The sequence below is a fragment of the Sciurus carolinensis genome, chromosome 7 (assembly GCF_902686445.1).
Source record: "Sciurus carolinensis chromosome 7, mSciCar1.2, whole genome shotgun sequence".
Classification (NCBI taxonomy): Eukaryota; Metazoa; Chordata; class Mammalia; order Rodentia; family Sciuridae; genus Sciurus; species Sciurus carolinensis.
The window spans coordinates 51,537,906-51,562,158 of NC_062219.1; the positions used below are offsets into that span (position 1 = coordinate 51,537,906).

The 24,253-nt window shown below is 40.1% G+C and overlaps 1 protein-coding gene across 1 annotated transcript in view; it reads left to right on the forward strand.

The window, feature by feature from the left end:
• Lama4 (laminin subunit alpha 4) overlaps window positions 1–24,253 on the forward strand; it is a 136,066-nt gene that overhangs the window by 45,097 nt on the left and 66,716 nt on the right. The window contains 9 exon segments of the mRNA XM_047557628.1: window positions 4,546–4,636; window positions 13,801–13,847; window positions 13,850–14,007; window positions 14,762–14,768; window positions 16,545–16,608; window positions 16,610–16,638; window positions 18,299–18,312; window positions 18,314–18,451; window positions 20,089–20,199. Of these exon segments, the coding sequence (XP_047413584.1) occupies window positions 4,546–4,636; window positions 13,801–13,847; window positions 13,850–14,007; window positions 14,762–14,768; window positions 16,545–16,608; window positions 16,610–16,638; window positions 18,299–18,312; window positions 18,314–18,451; window positions 20,089–20,199 (659 nt within the window).

The following is a 24,253-nucleotide window of genomic DNA, read 5'->3' on the forward strand; positions in this document are numbered from 1 at the left end:
GAATGACTCGCAGAACTCAGAACAGTGCTACACTTATGATTATAAATTTATTATAGAGGATTTAATGCAGGAACAACCAAAGGATAATCATAAGGAAATACGGAGGGAGGACAGAAGGAGAGGGTACAGAGTCCAAACCCATTCCAAGGGCACATCCAGATGTGCACAACCCAGAGATCTTATCAGAGCTTCCTTTCATGAGTACTTGATAAGTCACCAGCCATTGGTGGCTGAGCTCTACCTCCAACTCCTTTCCTCCACCCTGGAGGTTGGAGGGGAGGATTCTAGTTCCATGTTTGTTTCCTCTGGTGACCAGTCCCAACTCTGCAGCCATCTAGGAGTCCAGTGAGTCTCTCATAAGCATAGACATAGGAATGTTGAAAGAGGCTTGTTATGAACAAAATTTAAAAGTATCCTTTTGCAGGGAGTGGTAGCACATGCCTGTCATCCCAGCAACTTGGGAGGCTGAGGCAGAAGGATTGAGAGTTCAAAGCCAACCTCAGCAACAGTGAAGTGCTAAGCAATTCAGTGAGACCCTGTCTCTAAATAAAATACAAAATAGGGCTGGGCATGTAGCTTAGTGGTCAAGTGCCCCTGAGTTCAAACTCCAGAACTTTCTCTCTCAAAAAAAGTACCCCTTGCACCTAGAAAATTCAAGGGTTATCAAAGCCCTATGCTAGGAACCCCAACGAAGACAAATAAATGCTTTTAATTATACCACAAAGAGAAAGAGCAACCAACCCAGGCTCCTATTTCTGTTTTACCTGCTCTGGCTCTCAGCTTTTTCCTTAGTAAATAAATCAAACTAAGGCAGGATCTGTATCACATATTGTGAAACTGGACTAGGATGAAAGGTATGGAGCCTTTGGGTTGGTGCCGTGCACATGGAAGGATGTAGGTAGATGTGGACTTTGATGAAAGCACAGTATAGTATTTTTTTTCAAGTACTACTTTCTATGTATTCTATGGCAAGCCCTATTCTAAATGTTTAGCTGCAATATTTATATAATTGACAGCTGGTGTGAAGATTGAATTAAATAACACATGTAAATGACTTCTTAAAAAAGCCAATGTATTTCTCTCTCTCTCTCTCTCTTTCTCTCTCTCTCTCTCTCTCTCTCTCTCTCTCACACACACACACACACACACACACACACACATTCACATTCATGCGTACTGATAAAAAGAGAGGATTGCAACTGGATTTCTCCCTAAATGTTTTCCTTAATTGAATACTAGTATTGACTAACTTTTCACTCAAGAACTTGAGACAGAAGCCTGACAGTCAGTGACATCAGAACTCATACAGCGCCATCTTTCCTTAGAAACCACGAGACTACCTCCTTGGTCTGTGTGTGATCTTTCGTGTCTGATAATATTAATAATGCATGCAAGATGGATGGCACAGAGTGTGAGAGTAAAAAACACAAACATTAAATGTTCTGCTTTCTTCACTCAAGGATGTCCTGATTTATGAGCTCCCTTTGCCTCATCTAGGTATAATCTTTAATTGTTCATTAATATTCTCCTCTCAAACATGAGTCCTAGCCATACCTGATGTTTATCACACTTCTTCCCTGCTGTGGTATATAGTCTTTTGTTAAATATATTACTTTAACTTTCTAGTAACCAGTTCTGGTCATTCGACCATGTGAATATAGATAATGTATAGCATCATCTGCTTAGAAGGGATTTTACAAGCTTTGAGCTGCTGACCATTCCTTTAGATAGTAACATAACCTAGAAAGGCATTCTCAGATGTTTCCTTCTAATTGCATTGTCTCACTTTTGCACTTTAGCCCCTTCCCCATGACCAGACTTCTCATCTAAATTATCTAACATTAATGTCTTGAGATACAAGGCTTTTGGAACATCATTCCCTTTGGACTAAGACTTGTCAACATGAAATCATACAATATACTTACTGAGCATTTATTATGTGCCAATATAAAAGCCGGTATTTTTGAGAACTTATTATGAGCCAGTCATGCACTAGTTACTGGTGACACAGAAGTGTATAAAACAGTCAAAAAGTCTCGTCTTCATTAAAATAGGACAAAATACAGCAATTTTTGAAGCTCCTACAGTAAATGACTCTTTACCTTTTGAGTCTGATTATACAATATTTGAGTTGAGCAAGAAGCACTTCTGAAGGCTGGTAGCTTTTTCCAATAAATGAAGCAGAAACTTGCCAGTTGGGTAATAAGTCTCCTGAAAAGTGTTGTAAAAAAGGAAGTAGTTTCCAAAGACAATAAGAACAACCATTTCCACCATGCTCTGTGTGTGTGAGTAGATCCAGGGTTCAAGCAGCAGCTGAGGGACCTGGGCAATGTGCTCCCAAGTTAGTGCATACTCACCAAGAGGAAAACAGAGTTGAGGTCAGAAAATCTTCTGAAAATTAAAACAAAAAAATATGTTACTTATAAGTAAACATCTTTATGTGGCAGGGAGAGGAATCTCTGAGATTTTACAGAATTTTCTCTATTGTGATGGAAGTTCTACTATTGGGGAAATACTGGCTGTCAAAGGGAAGGTAGTGGGTAATCTGTGATCATAGCACTGAAAAAACTTTGCTTAGGTCCTATGAAGTTCTAACCTTTGATTTGTTCTTATTATCAACTTATGTTTATCTGACCTCAAATATTAACAAGGTATCATACCAAAAGTCAAATGTCCCTTGTCTCTTTCTGCCTTTTAAAAAGTATTCAGAGTGCTGCATTCTATAAAATTTAAAGTGTCATAACATTTTTTTTTAAAACAAAAGGCACCTGGTATGGAATCTGAATCCCACTTGAAAGATCCCTGGGTGGAGCCTACAGATCCAGGATTGGATTTCCAGTGACAGTAGCCACATCAGAAGCAGGGAAATAATGCTGGAGGGAGTTAAGTAAACAAAGGACTGAATGTTTTCCTTTGTGTTCCCTGATGGTTTTCTCAAAGCAAAAAGCATCCTTCCTTGAAGGGGGTGCCACAGTGGCTAGAATGGGCTCAGAAAGGCCCCGTGTTGTCATTTGCCTAGCCAATAATGGAAGATGCCCTAAGAAAAACAAATGGCTAAGTCTTATGAAAACCAAAAAAACCTTGTCGGATGACTGGTGTCGATTCTGAGTCTGCCCCACTGCAACCCATGACCATGCCTTTGTTCCCAGGGACCATTTGCAAAGAGTTTATTTATTTATTTTGGGGTTGATCAGACATCCCCCACGTCTACCAGTAGCTATGGTAATCACCCCAATTAAGGAAAATGTCATCTGTTTGAAACAGTAGGACATCGACTAAGGCAGGCGACTTCAGACACCCCCACAGATATCTCATCTTTGAGCTGTGGGCGGTCTGCTGGTGGAACACCTTCAAAGAAAGATGCATGAGGGTTTTTTCATGTTCTGAACTCAACTGAGGCGTTTCTTTAAGTCAGCTGAGGAATAAGAACAAGCAAAATAAAGGGTAAAAGGCCAAGGAAATGTAATTTCCTTGGGATGTTTTTACCGAACTGTTAGAGAAAATAAATTGTGGTATTGACTTGCACTGAGAAGCACGTACCATTTTCTGACTGATTTTATAAATGTCTTAAAACAAAGCAAACACATCCATTTGCTTTCCTTCAGAGATCATTAGGGTAAAATTGCTGATACAAGCAGGAATGTGAGAGCAGCAGGCCAAACTCCATCGATTGCCTAGTTCTTAAGCCTAAACTAATTTAAAAGTCTTTAAAATTTTGAACTCACACCCCTACACCTCACACGATTTGTTTGTCTCTGCAAATTTTCCCCTGTAAATTTTTGAAAATTAATACTACATTTCTCCTACCTTAATAATTAGGATAGCTATTTATTCTGTTGAACCAATATATTAATTACATTTCTGCCCTATGTCCTAATTTTTTTATAGTAAAAACAAAAAGAGGGGTTCCATGGACTAAAATCTTTTTATTGTGAGTCCCATTTGTCGCTTGACAACTCGCTTTGTGACTTTGATAAACCAATCTCTTCACCACAATTCCTAATCTTTAAGATATACATGGCAAGAAATTAAGGTTCTGTGGAGATTATATAATTCAGGACTATTTCTGATCTTTAAAAGAAGAGGTCTACTGTGGAAAAAAATATGGGGAAAGTTTCAAATGTATATAGATAAAGTGGTGGGAATAAGAGGAAATTCTTATATTAACCTAAAATCAGAGGTAAATTTTGATTATTTTACTGCTAGCTTTGAAGCATATTTGAGACTCATATTTGAAATGTAGATGTTATATAGAAAATAGATAGATAGATCTGATATGCTAGAAATTCCCACAGGTTTAAGCAAAAATAATGCAGTATCTCTATGAAGAAGTAAGGGTGTACTTGGAAAACGATCCTGCCATTGGAGTATTTTCTCTCTGAGCCTGCTGGTCCAAACTTTCCTGAAAGGTGATGTTTCCATTTAAATAAATAAAGCAAATGATCACACCCATTAAAATTTGAGGAGGACAAGGTAGAAATGATGTAATAAAAAATTAAGATAGTCTTTTCAATGATACATGGAATTGACTTCTAACACTCACTTACAATTCTAGTTTTGCAGAATCCTGCTATAGGAAAAATGGAGCTGTGCGGTGCATTTGTAAAGAAAACTATGCTGGACCTAACTGTGAAAGGTAGGTGAATAAAATTCTCCATTTTCAGTGTGGACCTAAGGAAGATTTCTGCTTTTTACTCATCACTCTGCCACGCTTCTCTTCAGTACGTCTTGGAATGGATGCTTAAGAGGGACTGGAGAACCACATTCCAGAATCCCTTGGAGGAACTTTCCCCAAATCTCATGCCCTGAAACAGCTATGGCCATAGGTTCCTTTGGGGTCTAAGCTAGGACTACATCTCAGGATGAAAAGATAGGGAAAGAGGAAATTGAGTCTGTGCATGTCGAGAAGATTCTCTAGATGGTTTATTAACACTCCATCATTGAGAACAAGTACTACAATGAGTGTCATACACACACACACACACCACACACACACACAAAGAGTGAGGCTTCCTGGGTCAATTTTAAAAAGCACTTAGCCTATTAACTCATTTTTACTCCATCTCCTGAAACTCATGAGAGTTTGGATTTTCTGAATTCGTGTTTTAACATTGCTCTGGGCTTTGCTCAAATAAGGAAGACCTTGGTAGTAAGGATGTGTGCAAGGCTTCTTACTAAATGATTTCCTAAGATATTTGCCATTAGCCCACCAGTTGGCTGCTCACAGTTTTCTAAGATGAAATGTCTTTCACTGAAAGAGAAGAGAGGTCTTTAAATTTTTAATAGGAACATCATTAACATTGGCCTCACCATTGTGTTCAGGCAGTTAAATGGTGTATAGTTAGCTAAATGGTGTATAGTTCTGTGAAGACAGGGAGGAAAGGTTCCAGAGCTACTAGTCAAACCTCCCGTCTAGTCACATGTCTGTGGGTTGCTCCTCTCAGTGACAGCACACTCAGGGCAATCCCCACCCCCACCACCACCAGATTGGGGCTCAAAAATGCAGCCTGGGATTTGAACAGTAAACCTTTAATTATAAGCAATCTTGCTTCCAAAGAAAACACTCAAGTCTCTCAAAAAGTAATTCTGGAACTCAAAAGAAGTCACAGTGTCTGCGTTACAGAGAGAATTTCTACACTATTATTATGATTATTAAATGTGTAAAATGAAGATAATTCTTTCACTCAAGATCTTTGAATTGTTTCCTTTTTTGTTGTTTCTATCTTAAGAGGGAAACTGAGAGCTGAGGACTCATGTGAGTTTCATCCCTTGGAAGGGACTGACAAGGTTGATCAGAATACATTGGGTTGATTAATGTTCATGACACACGACACACTTACTCTGTATTTCCTTACTTGGGAACACAGGAATATGAAGATCCTGATTACACATTGTCTGGTTCAGTGGGGGTCTGAGAGATTATTAATTGGCCAGTGATGGAAGTTTACCTCCTCAGTATTTTAGGTTAAACTCAGTGTAGTCAGTTAGGAACTCAGCAACATTGCTAGTGGGTACATGATGGTTTTTATGAGAAGAGTTAATGTCCCTAAATACAGCTCTACTGATCGAGTGCAAGGCCTGGTAAAAGTGAACTAGCCTCGGCCCTAGGGAACATGACAGCATAGTCATGCAGATAAGTGTTCTGTCAACAAGAGTGGCCCCCCACCCTGGCACAGGACAGCGTGCCCACCCCAGTTGTGGGACTGTAGATAACAAATCTGGGTCAGGGTCTGGAATTATAGGATCCAGAAAGAATTTGGGACATGGATGTAGAGTGGTAAGAGTTTTAGCATCAGTCTGTACCTGAGCTCTACCACTTTGTGATGCTCCCGGGGAAGTTATTTAACCTAATTGCCATTCCCACATCTATAGAATGGAGAAGATGAAGGAATCCACCTCATAGGGCTGTTTCGAGCTGATACCAGAAAACTTTTCGCACAGCACCTGGCACTTAATAAATGTTCCATGAAAACTAACTGATGGCAGCTCAAGTCATTGTGGTCATTGTGGTCATTGTCCACCTGCCACTACTGGCATAATGTGTGCTTCTTGAATCTCAATTTCCTTAGCTAAAAATTATGTTTTGAACGAAACAGTGTCACTTACGAATTGCTTCCTGTGTCCTTGTTGCTTTGTATTCCTCACTGGTCAGCCTCAACAACCACTCTGAGAGGAGGTCTCATCTTGTCATTTTGCCTGCGAGGAAACTGAGCTGAGGGCAGTAATGGGAGTGGTCTAAAGTCAAATTGCTTCTAAGGGAGGGACACGGAATTTGAACCTTTGGGCTTAGAAGTCTGAATTCTTGTCCTGTCTTTACTCTGCTCTTCCCAAGTGCCTATTTGACAATTAATCACTAAGATGAGCCTCTGATACACAGGGGAAACCCTTGCTGATGTTATTCACTTTGACAGGAGGCTGCACCAACCAAGGGACCAACCAAGTAGGCTTCCCCACTAAGACCTTTCCTCTCTATGGGAAGCCCTGTTTGAGGGACTTCACTTTTTCTTTCTTATGGTTCACCCTGCCTCACACCTTCACCCCTCTTCTACCTTTCTTAAATGGAAATTACTGAGATCTTTTACATCAAAAATCAATCTTACATTCAGTTCAGAAGGGGTACAGCATAGATTCATCTAAGACACAGTCTCTTGTCCTCAAGGAACATCAAGGCTAAGGGAGGATGAGGCAACCAGAAAAATCATTCATTACAAAGCAGAAAAAAGTAAATGGTAAACACAAAGACAAGCAAAATCTACTCAAGAATGTAGGAGGAAGAAGTCACTTCTGCCCATGGAGGGGCTGTAGCATTCAAAAGAGGGTAGCCTTAGCTGCTTCTGATTTGTGTTTGACCCTGGGAGGATAGAGGGGAGGGTTTCTGTTTGAGTTTAATAGCCAAGTTCTTAGGTTGAGTTAAGCTTCACCTAATCTATGTTGTCAATGTATTAGTGAACTTGAACTTCTCTACAAGAGCTTTTCAAAACATGCAATGACTTGTGTGGGATACCAATTTCAAACAAGAGTACAAATTAATCCAAACCAAGAACACTGTAGATCTTTCTGCATTGGGAGATGATTTCATCAAGTGGTGGTGTCTTAGACTGTTTTCTGTTGCTATAACTGAATAATCAATGAAGAAAATAAATTTATTTCTTATACTTCTGGAGGCTGAGAAGTCCAAGTTGAGGTGCTATATCTGACAAGAGCCTTCCTACTGGTGGGACTCTGAAAGTTCTGAAGTGGCACAGGGCGTCACATGCCGACAGTGCAAGCTAGCCTGAGAAAGCTCACTTTTGTAAACCAGTCACTCACATGCCTACCTATTAACCCAAGAATGGAGAATCAAATCACCTCCCAAAGGCCCCACTCACTACTCAAATACCATGAATGTGGAACTTTTGAGAGGTTAAATTTCCAACCCATGAAATTTGGGGAACACATTCAAATACAAGTGATTTTTCAAATAACTATGTTGTAATGTCTCCTAGAAACTCCCCGTTATCTATTCTACCACCCCCTGAAAAACAACATCTAAGGGGAAAGCCTAGAAACTTTCTTTGGGGTTCTCATGCACCAGAATTCTCATTGCTTTGTGAACTACGGCCTTTAATACCACACCAGTGTAATAGAAAAGTATTCCTTAACTGCAGCCTCAGAACCCCTGATGTCCTTAGAAATATTCTTGGAGATTTATGGGTTCCCAGGAGATATTACTTAATTTTATGTTTAAAAAATCAATAATTTTGCTCATCAACTTATGTTCTGAACTTTGTATAGAATCCTTTATAACAAAGGGAGATCTACCTCAGTGCAGGGAGAACCTTACAGGAGTGACAGTGTGTCAAGGACATGCTACAGGCAATCAATGGTCAAGTGGCATGACATCAAGGCAAACTGTAAAACTAAAGATTCTGAAGGGGAAAATTGGTGGGAGAGAGGAGTCATCACACAGCACATGTGCATAGGGAACTCAGACGAAATATCTCGCCATGCAGCTGGTGGCCATTCATGGTAACAGGACATCACCCATTGTCTTGAGTTAATGTTGTTAATTTAATTGGATGAGTTGGTAGTTGTGTTTTTGTTTTATTGGAAATTTTGTTTTGGTTTTCAAGACATATAAAAGTCATAGGCATAAGGAGTTTCCCACCTAATTTTATGTATGAACTGTTTAAAGATAATTGAAATGAACACTGGAGAGTATTTTTAATGAAAATGTCTCTTCTTTAAAAAGGATCCATACTATATACAAGTGGGAGGTGCCTGAAACCTCAATCATATTTTGCTTACTTTATCTCTTACTCCGCCATACAACAGAGATCAAACACAGCCTTGTGCCCTGTCTTAGCAACCTGATTCTTAGCCTGCTGGGGCCCCTGCCTCCCTCTCATTCCTAAAGTCTGTCTCCACTCACAATTTAAACTGTATGCTCCCCAATCCACCAGACAACTGGGTAACTTACCATATCGTCTTGCACTGAGACTGTGAACATGATGGTAAAAATGACAGCTAACATTTATTGAAGTGCTTACTGTTTATCACTGTTAGAAGCACTTGACATATAATGACACATCAAAGCCTCAAAATAATCTTCTGAGGTACCCTCTTTACCTTATTTACATAGGAAGAAACGAGACACAGACAAGACATTTGCTCACAAATCACACAAACTATGAGCTCCTCCACAAAGCACTGTCTTGTCTACCCACTCTTCGTCCATCACGGAGTTCTGGCATACTGCAGGCATTCAGTTAAATATATTTAAGTAATTTTTTTTTTAACTGAGAAAACATAACAGCACTTTTACTCTTCCTTTAGGAAAGGAATGATGGGACCAGAGTCAGTCATTTCCTTCCTCCTTATGCCCCGACCCCAGCTCCTGTTCCATTCCAGGAAATTGCAAAGGCTGACCCGAATTGACTAAGTCACTGCTCTCTGACTGAACTGAAATTTCAAATTGCAAATGGAAGAGGTCTGCAAATGCAGATAATTATAAAATGCCCAAGCATTGTTATAGAAGGAGTTTTGCAATTCTCATCCTCATCCCAGTGGTGACCTTTACTCTACAAGAAGAACATTTTCAAGACAAGGAAACATGAAGCTTAGAGCCATGATAAGACTTGATGTAAGGTCATACAATCAGTTAGTGGTGGATCCCCAACACAAAACCCAGGACTCTGCATGTTCACTGCAGTGTTCAGTTGACAAAGTTAACATGATCTCAGTGCTTCCGTGTTCCACATTGCCTCCTTCGGCAGCCTGAAGAATAAACTTCATTCATTTGATGTTGTGCTGAAATAAGAAATGTGCTAAGACTCTATGATGATTTATCATGTCGGTCTTATTGCTGAGGATTAGGAAAGAAGAATGGGGCAAATTAAAGCATATCCAGGTGACCTTGAAATTCTAAGGGAAAATGCAGAACAGAGTATCCTCAAAGATAATGATGATAACAGTGATAATGATTTTGAGAATGGCTTTAGTGATAGAAAGAAGAATAAGAAAAAGGACCAAAGAGAAAGCTAACAGTTATTGAGACTTTCTGTGATACAGAAAAGTAGTCTAATTCTTTCTGAAGACCCCAAGTCCTTCAAACAAGCTATCAGTTCTAGCATTTGCAGAGGTCTTATGACCGCCTGCTTCGGGTCTTGCCTCTGGACTCCTGCGTGTAATCTTGAATAGGTTGCATGCATTTCCTTTTCTTATTTCCCAGTTCTTTCATAAAAAGTGGAGAACATTTGAATGGCACCTACTATGGAACAGGTGCTTTCTTCTTTCTTTTAACATCTTATTTACCCTCAAGGACACCTTCAGAGTGACAACCCTCCCAGAAAATTTTCTGTGCCTCCTAGCCTGGGAGTTTGAGCCCCCTTGAAAAAGTCATTCAGCGACAGATGTAAGATCCTGGGAGGAGAAACAGAAGAGAAAAAGAAGAAGAGAAGAGCTCCTAAAAATCCCAAAACAATAGTTTTTAGTCAAAATCATCTTTTCTCCAAACACACCTATCTTTTGGTTTCTGATTTACCCAAGTATTATGATCACTAATGAAATGACAAAGTTCATATGTGGTTTTCATTTGCCTTGTAAACTTATCAACTCTATTTTCTCTAGATAGAACAAGTCATTAATATATCTAGAAATGAGATATGGAAGAAAAAAATTGAACCAGGCTGACGTTTTTTGTTTTTTGCTTTTTGGGTTTTGTTTTGTTTTGTTTTTTTTGTTTTTTGGTGGGTTTTATTTGTGTGTGTGTGTGTGTGTGTGTGTGTGTGTTTCTTTTCTTTTCATTACTAGAATTAAACCTAGCCTCTGACATGCTAGGCAAGTGTTCTACCACTAAGCTACATTCCCAGCCCTCAAATGTTGATCCCAAACTACTGAAACTTTTGATTCTTTTGTCATTAACTCTTGAGGGTGGGACCTAAATAGCATTTGGTTTATTCAACTGTTATAATCATTAACTCTTAATAAATTAATTCATTTAATGCCAGACTTGTGAAATGGAAGCATTAAACTTAGAGTTCCATAAGAGGGCTGAAACAACTGCACACCAGAAGCATGTCATTTCATTTCCCATGCTCCAGCTGCCATGCACACACACACACACACAGACACATGGATTTGCATGCAAATTTTCACTTTTTTCACTAAAAAATTAAACCCTTACATGCTCATTTTATGAAATCAGTAGTATCTGCAGTAGTTGCTTTTGGAACTACCACAAACAGATGTTCTTAAAACTCAGAGAAAGTCAGAGTAGGTTTCCCTGTGATTGAGATTCCAATATACATCATAGAAAATTTGACTTTTCTCTTGTGAAAGACCAGGGTTCAACCTGTGGAGAGCAAATGCAGTGGAAATAAATGCAAAAAAAGCAAGGAATGCATGTGGACAAGATCTTGGGGAAAGCCCTCTACTCCCTGTCCGCAAGATTTCCAGCTACACCATTGGAGTAGTAGATCTCATTTCAATGACCTGAGGGTCTAATATTGTTTTTTTGGTGAATTGCAGCAAAGGATAGAAATCAATCCACATGTTCAAGATAGAAATTCAAGTCACATGTTCCATAGCGGGATAATTTATGCTGGTGTGGGGAACAGAGGTGTAAGACATGAGAAAGTATGAATAACAAGACGCACTGGACATTTCCTCTTGGTGTCTCTTGTGGTGTCTTTATATTCATTCTCATCTTTTCATCAACTTGGTTTCTAGAGTTTATTATAGTATGTGTAATGATGTTTAGTTCACTTATTATCCTTCAGAGCCTGGGCTGTGTGTTTTTTCCTCTTCCTGTTTCCCTCTATGCTTACATAAAATGGACATGAATTGTCCCTCTGTTGAAAGGATTCACTCATCATTTATAATAGCAGCTGTAGTGTGGTCCTGAAGGGAGCAAAGGAAAGAGCATCAGGGTTAGGAGGTCTGAGCCTTGCACTGTGACTTCCTAGCTATGTGACCCCAGAAATTGAGGTGGCCTCCCCACTTCCAAAGGCCAGACCTCTCTGGCCTTTTACTCAAGTGTCTGCAGTAATACTGTCACATAGCTGGAGCTATGGCACATAATGCAAGCAAGGACATAAAGACTGAATACACACCATCATTACAACTGTACCGGAAAACTGAGACATAAGAACGAAGAATAGGAGAACATACACAAACTCTACAATAGTCATTTTATTAAGATCCCAGGATTATAGGTGTGGATTTTTTTTTTCATTTCTCTATTTTTCAAGTATTCTGAATCACAACTCTTTAAAGGGAAGCCTTTTAAAACATAGTGTCTTATTATTACTGGCGAGGGCCTGTTGATTTCCTTGGAATGCTCTCCCTTTCCTCTCCACTCCCAAGGCCAGTGCCCCAACCCAAGTCCTCTGTACCCCACCCTGGTCTCCCTGTTCCAGCCTGGAGTCCATCCTGCACCCGAAGGCCAGCACTGGCTTCCTTCACCATCACTTTTCTCACACTGGAAAATTTCCCCTGGCTCTTTCTTTTCCCTGTCACATCAGAACTACTCTCTTCTGACCTTCGTTCCCATTATGGTCTCACCCATGTTCCTTTCAGTCACTCCCGAACTCCTCTTCAGCTCTAGCTAGTTCATCTTCCCCGCTAGTTAGAGTGCAACAGGAAAGGAGATTCCACAATTAACCAGAAAACATGTCTAGATTTACTATATAATATTCTTTCAAAGCTTGAGTCAAACTTTAAAAATTGCAATTCCACATAAACTCCAAATTTTCACTTTTTTCTTCAAACAGGAAAATCTGGCACAAAAAATTCTTCATTCCCTCAAGGCTACATTCTGGTAACAATTGACTATAACAAGAAACACACTCCCTGCTTAGATGGGGCCTGTGGTCCCACCTCTCATGGCAGGGACTCTCCTGGCACATTTGGGAAAAATAAAGAAAGGCATTTCTTTCCCAGAGTGCACAGTTTGGCAAGGTTAGCAAAGGCTGGATAGATTTCAGTCTCTACTCTCCAACTCAGCTGGTCTCCCTCCCGAAGAGCCCAGTCAGTATGACCATAGGCATTGGCTTTGCCCTATAGTAAGTGCAGGGTAGGAGCCTGGTCTCTGCAGGCTTACATATGGAAACATCCAGCATGGCATCGTGGGCTCCAGCTCTATTTATTGTGGTACTCCCAGCTCTGCCATCTGTAGTGTCTCTAAACTGACTTCACTCCATCACAAGATGGCAACCAGGAGCTAAGAGTGCTGCCTGATGGCCTCTTCATTTACCTGGAGATGGAAGGAATGCCTTTCCATGACTCTCAAATAGGAGTCAGAGTACAATCCCATGGAATCACTCCTGTTGCTAATCCCTTTGAGCCATGAGAATGCTTGGTTCTGATTGTTTAAGTAATTCATTATGGCGAGACAGATGATGATTTTCCACCAATATTTCTCAGGAGAGGTGTTATTAACATTTTGGCCAGGACATTCTCACCTCTGCCCTACTGACACAATCTCATTATAGTACATTAGCAATTCTGGCCCCACCCATCATCTACCAGCTATGTGCACCAATCCCTGGATATGACCAGCAATGCCCCATACCCTAATTTAATCCAGACATTCCTATATCTGGAACCAAGCTGAACTCAATGGTCTACAGCACAATGAGGAGGGATAGTTCCTTAGAAGCAAAGTTTTGTCTACTAGGAAGATGGGGGAGTAGGAATGAATTCTGGGTGGGCAATCTACAAATATCCACTATACCTTCCTCTATATAGGAAAGACTTTAAAACATAAAAAGGAATAACAACTAAGGATACTAAACATTTAACAATGTTAACACCCTACAGATGTGCTCCTGGTTACTATGGAAACCCCTTGCTCATTGGAAGCACCTGTAAAAATGTGACTGCAGTGGAAATTCAGACCCCAACTTGATCTTTGAAGATTGTGATGAAGTCACTGGCCAATGTAGGAATTGCTTACGAAACACCACAGGATTCAAGTGTGAACGCTGTGCTCCTGGATACTACGGGGACGCCAGGACAGCCAAGACTGTGCAGGTGCAGTATTATTGTAAATCCTAGTCAGCTGCCTGACTGACATGACCCTTCATTAATCCTGAATTTAGATAAAGAATTTATCTTAGAGCTAGACATGGTGGCACATGCTTGTAACCCCCAGCAACTGAGGCTGAGCAAGAGAATCACAAGTTCTAGTTCAGCCTCAGCAACTTAGGCAAGGTCCTCAGCAATACAGAGACCCTGTGTCAAAATAAAAATTAAAAAGGACTGGGGATGTGGGTCAATGGTTAAGCATCCCTGGGTTCGATTCCTAGAACAAAAAAAGAAAAAAAGAATAGAATTTTATCATGGGAAAACATTGCAAGAAGCATCCCTTTTTATTTTCCCAGGGCAATATACATTCCTCAGGAATATGCATCCCAAATTTACCAGTTTAGAAATTTTAATTAAGGCTATTAATGTAACTAAGCTCATACATAGAATGAACCAAAAAACTAACACAAATGAATTTTGTCTTATCATCTTAATCCTTCCTTGATCAAAGATATAATCCAACCTCAGTGGATACCTATGAGGATCAGAGAAGTGAATGAAACCTTGCATGGTTCATATCAGTTTTTCCTATCCTGGCAGCTAGTCTCCTCTTTCTGTTTAGTAAAATTAACAATCAGAGAGTCTATGAGCAAGACAGTTTAATCATGTCCCACCTCATTTCCTCAATTCTCAAAATATAATGTTTTAGGGGTAGTGTAAGAAATCTTTCTGATTAGGCTTCAGTTAGATGAAGTGTACAAGTTTTATTCCTGATTTCTCCAATTCATTTGCCATGTAGAGTTGAAGCTCTTCAGAAGTAAAATTTTTTCCCTCTAAGAGTAAGAGAATTTCTTACTCTTATGTGACTTTGAGGAAGCGGAAGGGACAAGGAGGTATTGTGCTCTTATGGCATTCTTCTACAGGAGATCCCTTCACTGAAACAGACTCCCCCTTGAAAAGACCTATGAAGCCAAAAGTTTAAAATCCAGACGGTACATATATGATCTGAAGAAACCTCAATTAAGTAAACATGTCTACAAGAAAGCAATGCATCCAGAGCCATAACTCCAAGACTTAGGGCAAAAACAAAAGAAGTACTGGGTTCAGTCAGACTTGACAGAGAGAGAGAGAGAGGTCATCAGAAAGAGTATTGGTAAAATCAAAGCCTGGACTGGACCTGGTGGTGCACACCTGTAATCCCAGTGGCCCTGGAGGCTGAAGCAGGAGGATCACAAGTTCAAAGTCAGCCTCAGCAATTTAGCGAGACCCTCAGCAACTTAGTGAGACCCTGTCTCTAAATAAAATATTAAAAAGTGCTGGGGATTTGGCTCAATGCTTAAGCACCCCTGGGTTCAATCCCCAACACACACACACAAAAAAAATCAAAGTCTGGAAGGTTGGTGCCCTTACTCTCCAAATATCTACTAAGCCTTTATTTAAATGACAAAGATGCAAGTCACTTTTAGAAAGAAACCCATATGGGAAGCAATAAAAAATGATCTTCTGAGAAGTTAATAAATCTGCATTTTGTGGAACATTATATAGCTGAAATGTAATAAATGAATGTCACCCTGAAGCTCATTCTTTTTAATCTGTAAAGGCAGTTGAAGGGAAGGGAAAAATCAAATCTCTATTCCAGTTTACTACTGGCAGAGATATTTTAGGAATTCCTCTTTAAATATTACAAATTAATTTCCACACCAAAACTCAGTGGAGGGGCTAAGGGTGTGTTTCAGTGATGGAGTGCTATGTTTAGCATGTGGGAGGGCCTGGGTTCAATGCCCAGCACCCAAGAAAACAAAACAAAACAAAAACTCAAAATGAGCAGGCCTGAAAAGATTGGGGTTTTGGTTTGTTTGTTTTTTGTTTTTTTTTTTTTTCCAAAAGGCAGTATTGAAAATCATCAGCAGATGAGGATGGGCTCTCCAGTCTTTTAAACTCATGTAAATATGTTCCTAATTGTTTCCCTGGCATTATTCCTAGCCATCCCACTGATAGCTATCATTTGGAGATTTGGAGTCTATCTTGCCAAGGGTCAAGTGCTTGGGAGCCAAGAATTGTTCCTGGCCTCCTCACTCACTCCTCTTGGGGCTGTTCCTCCCTCACAGATGGCAGGGACCAACCCTGAAGTTGGATTGAATTGGAGAATCCATCTGTGATGAAAGGATGATTTTCAATTTCACGTTGAGTGCTGAACTCTCTGTGGCCATTTAGTACTTGTAAAATGTACCAGTATTTTTTTGGACTAAGTAATTGAATAGTCTTGGCAGAATCCCAAAGAGTTGAGAGAAGAATACTAGAAAATTTAGATATAATTTGACCTCAGGGCACCTCTAATAATCCCGTTTGCCCTAGTTGCATTGGGTCAATGAGCATAATCTCTACCTTGTAGATTGCACAGTCTTAACGATGAATGTAGTTGATCCCCATTGAAGAATTACACACAGAAAACCAGTCTTTCTAGAAACCATGAGTATGTTGCCCTATTTTAAGCATTAAGAGATAATTCCCTAATCACTTGTCTTTGTTTCCCACAGTGTGCAATTGTGGAGGAGGCCCATGTAACAGTGTGACCGGAGAATGCTTAGAAGAAGGTTTGAACTCCTACAGGCATGGACTGCCCAACCATAAGTAAAAATAACACACATGATTGACTAACCCCACTTTCTCTAATTTGCTGTAGGTGTGGGATTAAGAAGAACTATGCAATATCACTCTCTCTAGAAACTGATGCTTCAGTTCCCACTTCTGGGTTTACCCTGCCTGAACCCTCCACCAAATGGACCCTACACAAAGCTACTTGGTGGTCCACTTGATTCCAGTCAGTCAACTAGGTGGTTTACATTTACATGGCTCTATTGTAGATAACTTATTTATCAAGTCTTCACATTCAGCATCTTGCTTGTGAGTAAATCCCAGTAGTGGGGCTCATTTGGCTCATGTTTCTATATGTCCCTCCAGGTCCTCAGATAACCTGATACCCAGACAATGCTTTATAACTTCTATCACAACTGAGATCAAAAGACCTAAGTGCCTTTTCCCAAATCACTCCAAATCTGAAGTGGAACCAGAAATAAATAGTCAGGCATTACAAAGCGGACCTGACTTCTTTCTTTGCTAGATTACTCGTCACAACCTGTTCATCAAATCACAAGTGGTTATCCTGGAAACAAAATTTTTGACTTAAAGACTATCTAACATTAGGCGTCCCCTCCCCAAAACAAAAGTACCTTCGTCCCAGAATCCCTCTGGCAGAGATTATTACCAGTGATCCCATGATGAAGATGGCACAGGATGTGAGGCACAAGCAGGGCAAAGTTTGCACAGTGATCTAATAGATCCCCCTCCCCAGCCAGATCCATTTAAGGACATCAAGATCTGGCCTGGCCCTGCCTACCTCCCCGAGCAGCCTGATGTGCTGGCTGGGGACTCATTTCCTGAGAGAGTTTATAAGTAAAACCACATTAACCTTCGAATAACAAATTAACATATTAACAACATTAACCCTTTAGTCTCTGTTTACCAGAGCACAGCCTGAGGGAAAGGGCAAGTTGCAAAGGGGGTCAAGACAGGTTTCAAAACATGATGAATGTCCTTCTGACCACTGGTCCCAGGGAGTGATCGCAGTGGTCAGAGGCACTCAAGTGTGAAAGGTGAGAAGCAATGAAAAGCTGGGGCCTGCCTCCCATGGCCCAGGCACAGCCTGAAACTTTGGCAGCATCTCAGAGAGAAGGACATGACATAGGTCAACAGTGACACCCCCCGCAGGCCTCCTCCTCCTGAAGTATATCCAGACAGAAAGTGAGGCAGGCCAGGGAAGGAGCTGAGCCCTGGAGGTACTGGCACTGAATGCTGACTTTGACAAGCTGACGGGGAAGGGATGATGCTCTGTAAATAGTGCTTCACTAGCTGGCACCAAGCAAGAGCCTAGAGTAGAATCACCTAGGGGCTTTCCCACGGTTAACGAAAAGTAGACAGGGCTCCTCCTTGCTGGGCATCTGGCAGATGGCTTGCCCTTTTGTGTTTCCTTTCTTTCTCAATGCAGTGTGCAGTGTTCATGTTAACCACCTTCCCTGTGGCCCTGTGTTTTTTGTCATATTTTAAGTGAGGATAGTGCCCTGTTGTACAGTTGGTCCACATGTGGACTAGTTCTGTGGACCAGAGCAGCTCCTCAGGAAACAAATATAAATTTGGTATTAACCAAGGAAGTACACACTCAGAATCTCCTTAGAGCAGTGTGCTTCCAGGTGAATTTTGAGTCTGAAGAATGACTTGCCCATTTGACCTCCAGGCTGTGATAAGTGGCATCTGGGATCTGACTGACGACCTGCGGTTGGCAGCGCTGTCCATTGAAGAAAGCAAATCCGGGCTGCTGAGCGTGTCATCGGGTGCCGCAGCGCACAGGCACGTGAATGAAATGAACTCCACCATCTACCTCCTCAAAGTATGCAGAAATGTTGTACTTTCTGCGTGTTCGTATTCGGGTTTCACAGGATCACACCTAGTAACTTCTTCTACGCCCTTCTGATATCTGAGCCCATAGCTGTATTACAGATTGCTGAATCTGTAGATCTTCTAAACAGAAACCACAGTTTCATTGGAATTATGAAAAGTTGAGCCTTGGTCTTAGTTGAGAGCTACCATCTATAAAATGAAATAACTAAAGACCAGTATCTATTGAGGGAAGGTAATCACCCTTATTTCCTTTGTGAAGCTATATGTTGTTCAAGTCATTACCACAAACTTACCATTACCTTGCCTCAATCTACAAGCTTTTGAGGAGTTTCTCCAGAACACTTCTCTTTTCTCTCTGCCACCTTTCCTTATCACACACATTCTCTCTCATTTTTCCAACATATCTCTCTCTCTCTCTCTCTCTCTCTCTCTCTCTCTCTCTCCTCTCTCTCTCTCTCCTCTCTCTCCTCTCCCTCTCTCTGTTTCTCCTCACAGCTCTATCAAAATAAACAGGTTTAAAGGCAGGTAGTAGAAAAAATAGACTAAAAAGATCCTTTTGTGTCTAACCTCTAACAGGCATTTCCCCCAAATGATAGACTTCTATGGCAACCAACATAATTTTAAAAACAATAATAGTTAGCCAAAAGTACAATAGAATTAATACCAGCACAATTTTACTTTGTTGGTTAATAGTTAAAGAGCATAACTTTTGAAACCAGATTGCTTGTATTTATATCCCATCTCACACTTACTGTGTGACCTGGGGTAAGTCTTTTAACTTCTTTATTCTTCATTGTTTTTCATCTGGGAATGATTGTTGTGCCTAATTTCATGGGTTGTGGAGAGAATTCAATGAGTTGATATATGTAGGGAAATTAGACTAACACCTGTCAATGGTAAGTGCTCCTTACTTTTTGGAGAGGTAAATGATATCCATAGCAATTAATAAAAAGTATGCAGTTTAAACCAAAACAAACATCATAAAGTTGTAGCTCTGGGTGGAATCTTAGTGAGCGTTCTATTTCAAACTTAGAAATCGTTCTTGACCAAACAACCCTGCTTAGACACAGGACACAGTTCTGATCAACCCAGACCCAGGCCCCAGAGCATTTAACTCCTCCTTCCTCAAAGGTACCACTCCAAGATGGATATCACTGTCACTAACAGGAAGTCAGTGCCAGAATGAAAGGGCTTAATCCAAGGAAAGCTATATTTAGACCAAACTCCTCAGAAATGTGAAAGAAGGGGCAAGTGGCTTTAAACAAAGAAAATTGCTTCCTTTATACCAAAAGGAGAGAAATGAGTTTCTAGAGTCTATTTTCACTGATCCTGGTGGGTTGATCACTTCCTCCAAGGCCAGATCAGGGACACCCAGGGATACCATGAGCCTATATTATGTCTTTGTGCCAATTAGAAAAAGATGTCCTTTCTTCCTGGTGGCCAGTCCACCCCAGAGCAGGGTCTTTTGCCACAGACTTTCAGCCCCAGTCCACTCATGTGGCCCCCACTGTTGAAACAGAGTCACACTCTACCTGGAATTCTTCTAGGCCGGAAGAGGTTTATGTATGTTTTTTAAAACCTGGTGTACACATCTACTGACAATTTACAAAACTTTTCTTCCCATAGACAAAATTGTCAGAAAGAGAAAACCAGTATGTCCTAAGAAAGATACAAATCAACAATGCTGAGAACACAATGAAAAGCCTTCTGTCTGACATAGAGGAATTAGTTGAAAAGGTAAGTGTTCAGTTCTGGGACTGCCTTCAAAGATGGGGTTTAGCTGATGGAGTCTGTCTAGTCACTAATGACTGTGGCTTAATACAGTCCAGAAAAAAGTGGAGTGACCCTTGAGCCCTAGAGCAAACCAAGGTCCACCCATGGAGAAAGTTAGCACATGACATCTTCACTGTCTTCTCCCATTTCGATGGGTGTGCTTGTTTATGGTAAACTTTCTGTGTTATGTATTTGCTACTGGTTAATGCAGTTGATATATGTTGCAATTAGTACAGTCATTCAGCTGTTTGCCTTAGCATTTTATGGGTAAGAGTTAGAGCATCCAGAATACACTTTATTATGTAGAATATAAAATTTAAATGTTTGCTAAAGGATGCATTAAGGGACAAAAGAGGGGAAACAGGAATGAATTGTGCTGAGAAAGCAATTTTGAAAGTTGGTACAAAGTCACTTTTGACCCTCACTTTATAACATAGACTGAAAATAAAATTCACACAGGTTAAAGAGTTGGGCATAAATCTCAAACCCACAAGAAAATAGAACTAAATAATTATTAAACCTCAAAAGGAAATAAGAATATATTAAAATACCTTGTGAAGAATAATAAAAGAAGTAATGAATTTGACAAGAAAAAACTCAAAACCAATGAAACAATTAATTTTGTTAAAAAGTCAAGTCAAGTGAGAAAATATTAAGGGTAGCATGACATGTAAAGAACATTTACAGATTAACAGGAAAAACATTAAAACTGATATAGAGTCTATGTGAGAGATTATGCAATAGCCTTCCCAAGAACCTAATGGCAAAATATCCATCCATCCCCAATACTTGTCAAATATATATGAATCAACAAGTCACAAGACACCATATTTGTCCTATTAAAATGTTTAACACTTTTCTCTTCCTCATAATTCTCCACCAGTGCTACCTCATGTACTTTGGAACTGCTTCTTTCAGACCCTGGTATTTGACATTATAAACTGTTAAAACTCTTTTCAAAACAAAAGTTTTTTCTATTAAAAATAGGGCTGGAGATATAACTCAGAGGTAGATCACTTGCCTAGCATGCACAAGACCCTGGATCCAATCCCCAGCACCACTAGAGAGAGAGAGAGAGAGAGAGAGAGAGAGAGAGAGAGAGAGAGAGAGAGATAATAAAGATTAGGCTAACTCTGGTATTTTCTTCTGACCTTGGATCTCCTTACTTTTAAGAGATTTTGCTTCTAAAAATGTAAATTACTCCAGTTTCATCCTTGGAAGATTTACCTTTTTAAGAATGCATATGAAAATTTGGTCCCTAGTTCCTGTGCAATGGTGTGTATTAATTCAACCACCAGCACCTGAGCAGCAGTGAAATTCCTTAAGTTTCAAAGGCAATACCAAGAAAGAAATCTTTGTGAAAACTCATTGTTTAATTCATTTTTGTGTCATGGTTGGAATTATCAAAAGTGTCTCAGTTCTCGAGGAAATGTTTTGACCCAGATTAGCTCGGACAGTCTTACTGATCCTTTTGTTGTGCAGTCTTCCCACTTCAAAGGTAAATTAAATGCAGGCATTCACAAGGAGGAAAAAAAATGCAAGTTTAAAAGTGACATCACTGTAGAAAAGGTTCCTGGGTGACAAGATCAGACCATCAAAGCAGGAAGTTGATGATAAAGCTATTGGGAACTTTCACCCAGCTGTTCTCACCAATTCTTGTTCCAAATAACATCTGCCTCTAACAGTCCTGGTGGTGCAAGAACATACTGAAACTTTTCAAAACAAATGTCCAGAAGTGTTCCTGATGATGTCTCAAGCATCCTTTAAGCTGTTGGTCTAGAAAACTCCATGACTACATCTTAGAAGAATTTAAGGAAAGCTTTGCCACAGAAAGCCTGGTCAAGAAAGTAACTAATATTCAGCTTTAAGTAGAATGAAGGATTTTACTGAATCTTCCCACAGTGATAAAATCATATTAATGTTGCCTCTTGAACTTAACAAGTAATACCTCTGTTTGTGAAATCTCACAAATTGTATTCATTTCAAGTTACTGGTTTTGTGCCAACCTCCATATCTAAGTCCTCCAACCCCCAATTGGAAAGTCCTAGAGCCTTTTTCCCACCACCTTCTTCTGGGAACTCCCTAAAAGATACCCATCCATCTGTGTTCACAAACAGCCAGGGCTTGAAAGGGTCTCCCTGTGGCTGCCGTTTATCACATTTGTAATGAAAATACCAGAGACCATGCCAACATTTCACTCTCCAATATTCCCAGAGCCACTAGGCTCAGTCAGAGTGGGACTGGGCTGTAAACAAAGGTGGAAGTGGTGGCTCTTTCCCAATCTCTGGGCTGCTCTTCACTGCCTGGATCTTGAAGGTCTGCTGTGCAAAGCCTAGAGTCACAGATCCCAGTCTGCAAGTATGGTTTATGGGGTGCTGTACCATCCCCTCTACTCCTCCTCCACCTCCATCTCTGCTTTCCTTCCTACTTCATCAGCCACAGCAAAAAGACCCTGTATATCAACTCATGCAAAGACATCCTCGAGACTAAAAGGAAAGTATATCTAGCCTCATTACTGGTTCTTTCAAAAAGGCAGGATGAAAAAGCATTTTGTACTTCTATTTCAGAACCATGACTATATACCTGGCATATAAGTTGATGTGCTAGGTGCCACATGTACTGAAGTAAATAGAAAGTCCTTCTCTCAAGGGCCTAGTAGGAAACTGACTTTAAAACATAACTGTGACACAACATTTAGGGATGGAGGCATGGTACAAGCTGAAGGATAGCTGGAAGGCAGGAATAGTAAACTCTTTCAGCAGAGGTACACTAAGAGGCTTCTCAGAGAAGGTATTGACTTATGTATTGAGAAAGAGTAGCAGTTTATCAAAAACTTCCAAGCAAGTGGAAAGTGCTATAATGCAAGGATTTGAAGCAATATAGTATGTTCTTGGTACTAGAAGAAATTTGACCTTAGCCTTGCATAAGGCCAAGGCAAAAAGCAGGAGATAATACTGAACAACTTATCAGTGCATAAATTATGAAGAACCTTGCCCACCATGTTCAAGAACATGTAGACTTCATCCTATGTACTTTGGAAGTCATGGAAGTGTTTACTCAGAACAGCTGATCTGATTCACATTCCTCAGCAGTATGAGTAGTAGATTGGACAGTGATAACTCAGAGTACTGGGACACATTTGGGAGACTGCCATAGTAGTCTGGACAAGAGAGTGGTTGGTTGCTGTCTTACCTTCATTTGAAAAGGATTTGCAGTACACTGGAGTGAACTGACACTGTGGTAGTAGGGAAGAAGAAGAGAAGCCATAATGACAAGTGGAAGAAGAAAAGACCTGGTGACCAATTGGAGGAGAAAGGAGGGAAACTCTGTCTCAGATGAATAGAGGATTAAGAATAAAAATGCAAAATGGAATACACTGGACATTTTAAGAATGAATTGTCTCCAGATGCCCAGAAGGCAGTTAGAGACTGGAGACTGCCACTCTGAGGATAGATCAGGGCTGGAAAGGTATTGGGAAGTGATTAATGTCTAGGAGAGAGGTAAGCCCATAGAAGTATATATCACTGTTCAGATTCTGAACTAGCACACCAACATTCCTACTACTAGTTTATCTAAGACTGTCCCCATTTACACTCATGTCTCAGAGTAATTACTAAAACTTCTCCCTTTCACTTGCAAAAATATCCCCAGTTAAACAATAAACTATTTTGTCCCACTAGATATGGATATCAGTCTCACTTCATCTTGTTGGTGTTATTTGATTTACTAGTCTTTGTACACTACTCTATGCACTAGATGACCAAAAATTTCTCACCACTTTTTATATCAAATAAATATAAGGAAAATTCACTGCTGGGTTGAGTAAATGATTAATCCTTTGTAATGGAAATCATCAACTAGTTTATAGTTGTGAGGTAATTTTTTTTTAATTTTAGCTTTTCTTAAAGCAAAACATACCTGTTTTATGGCATGCTCACATCATTATTTTCCCTCCAAAGCAAAGTTACAGAAAAAAATTTGAATAAGGTATAATTTATTAGATTCAGGAATTTTGCAA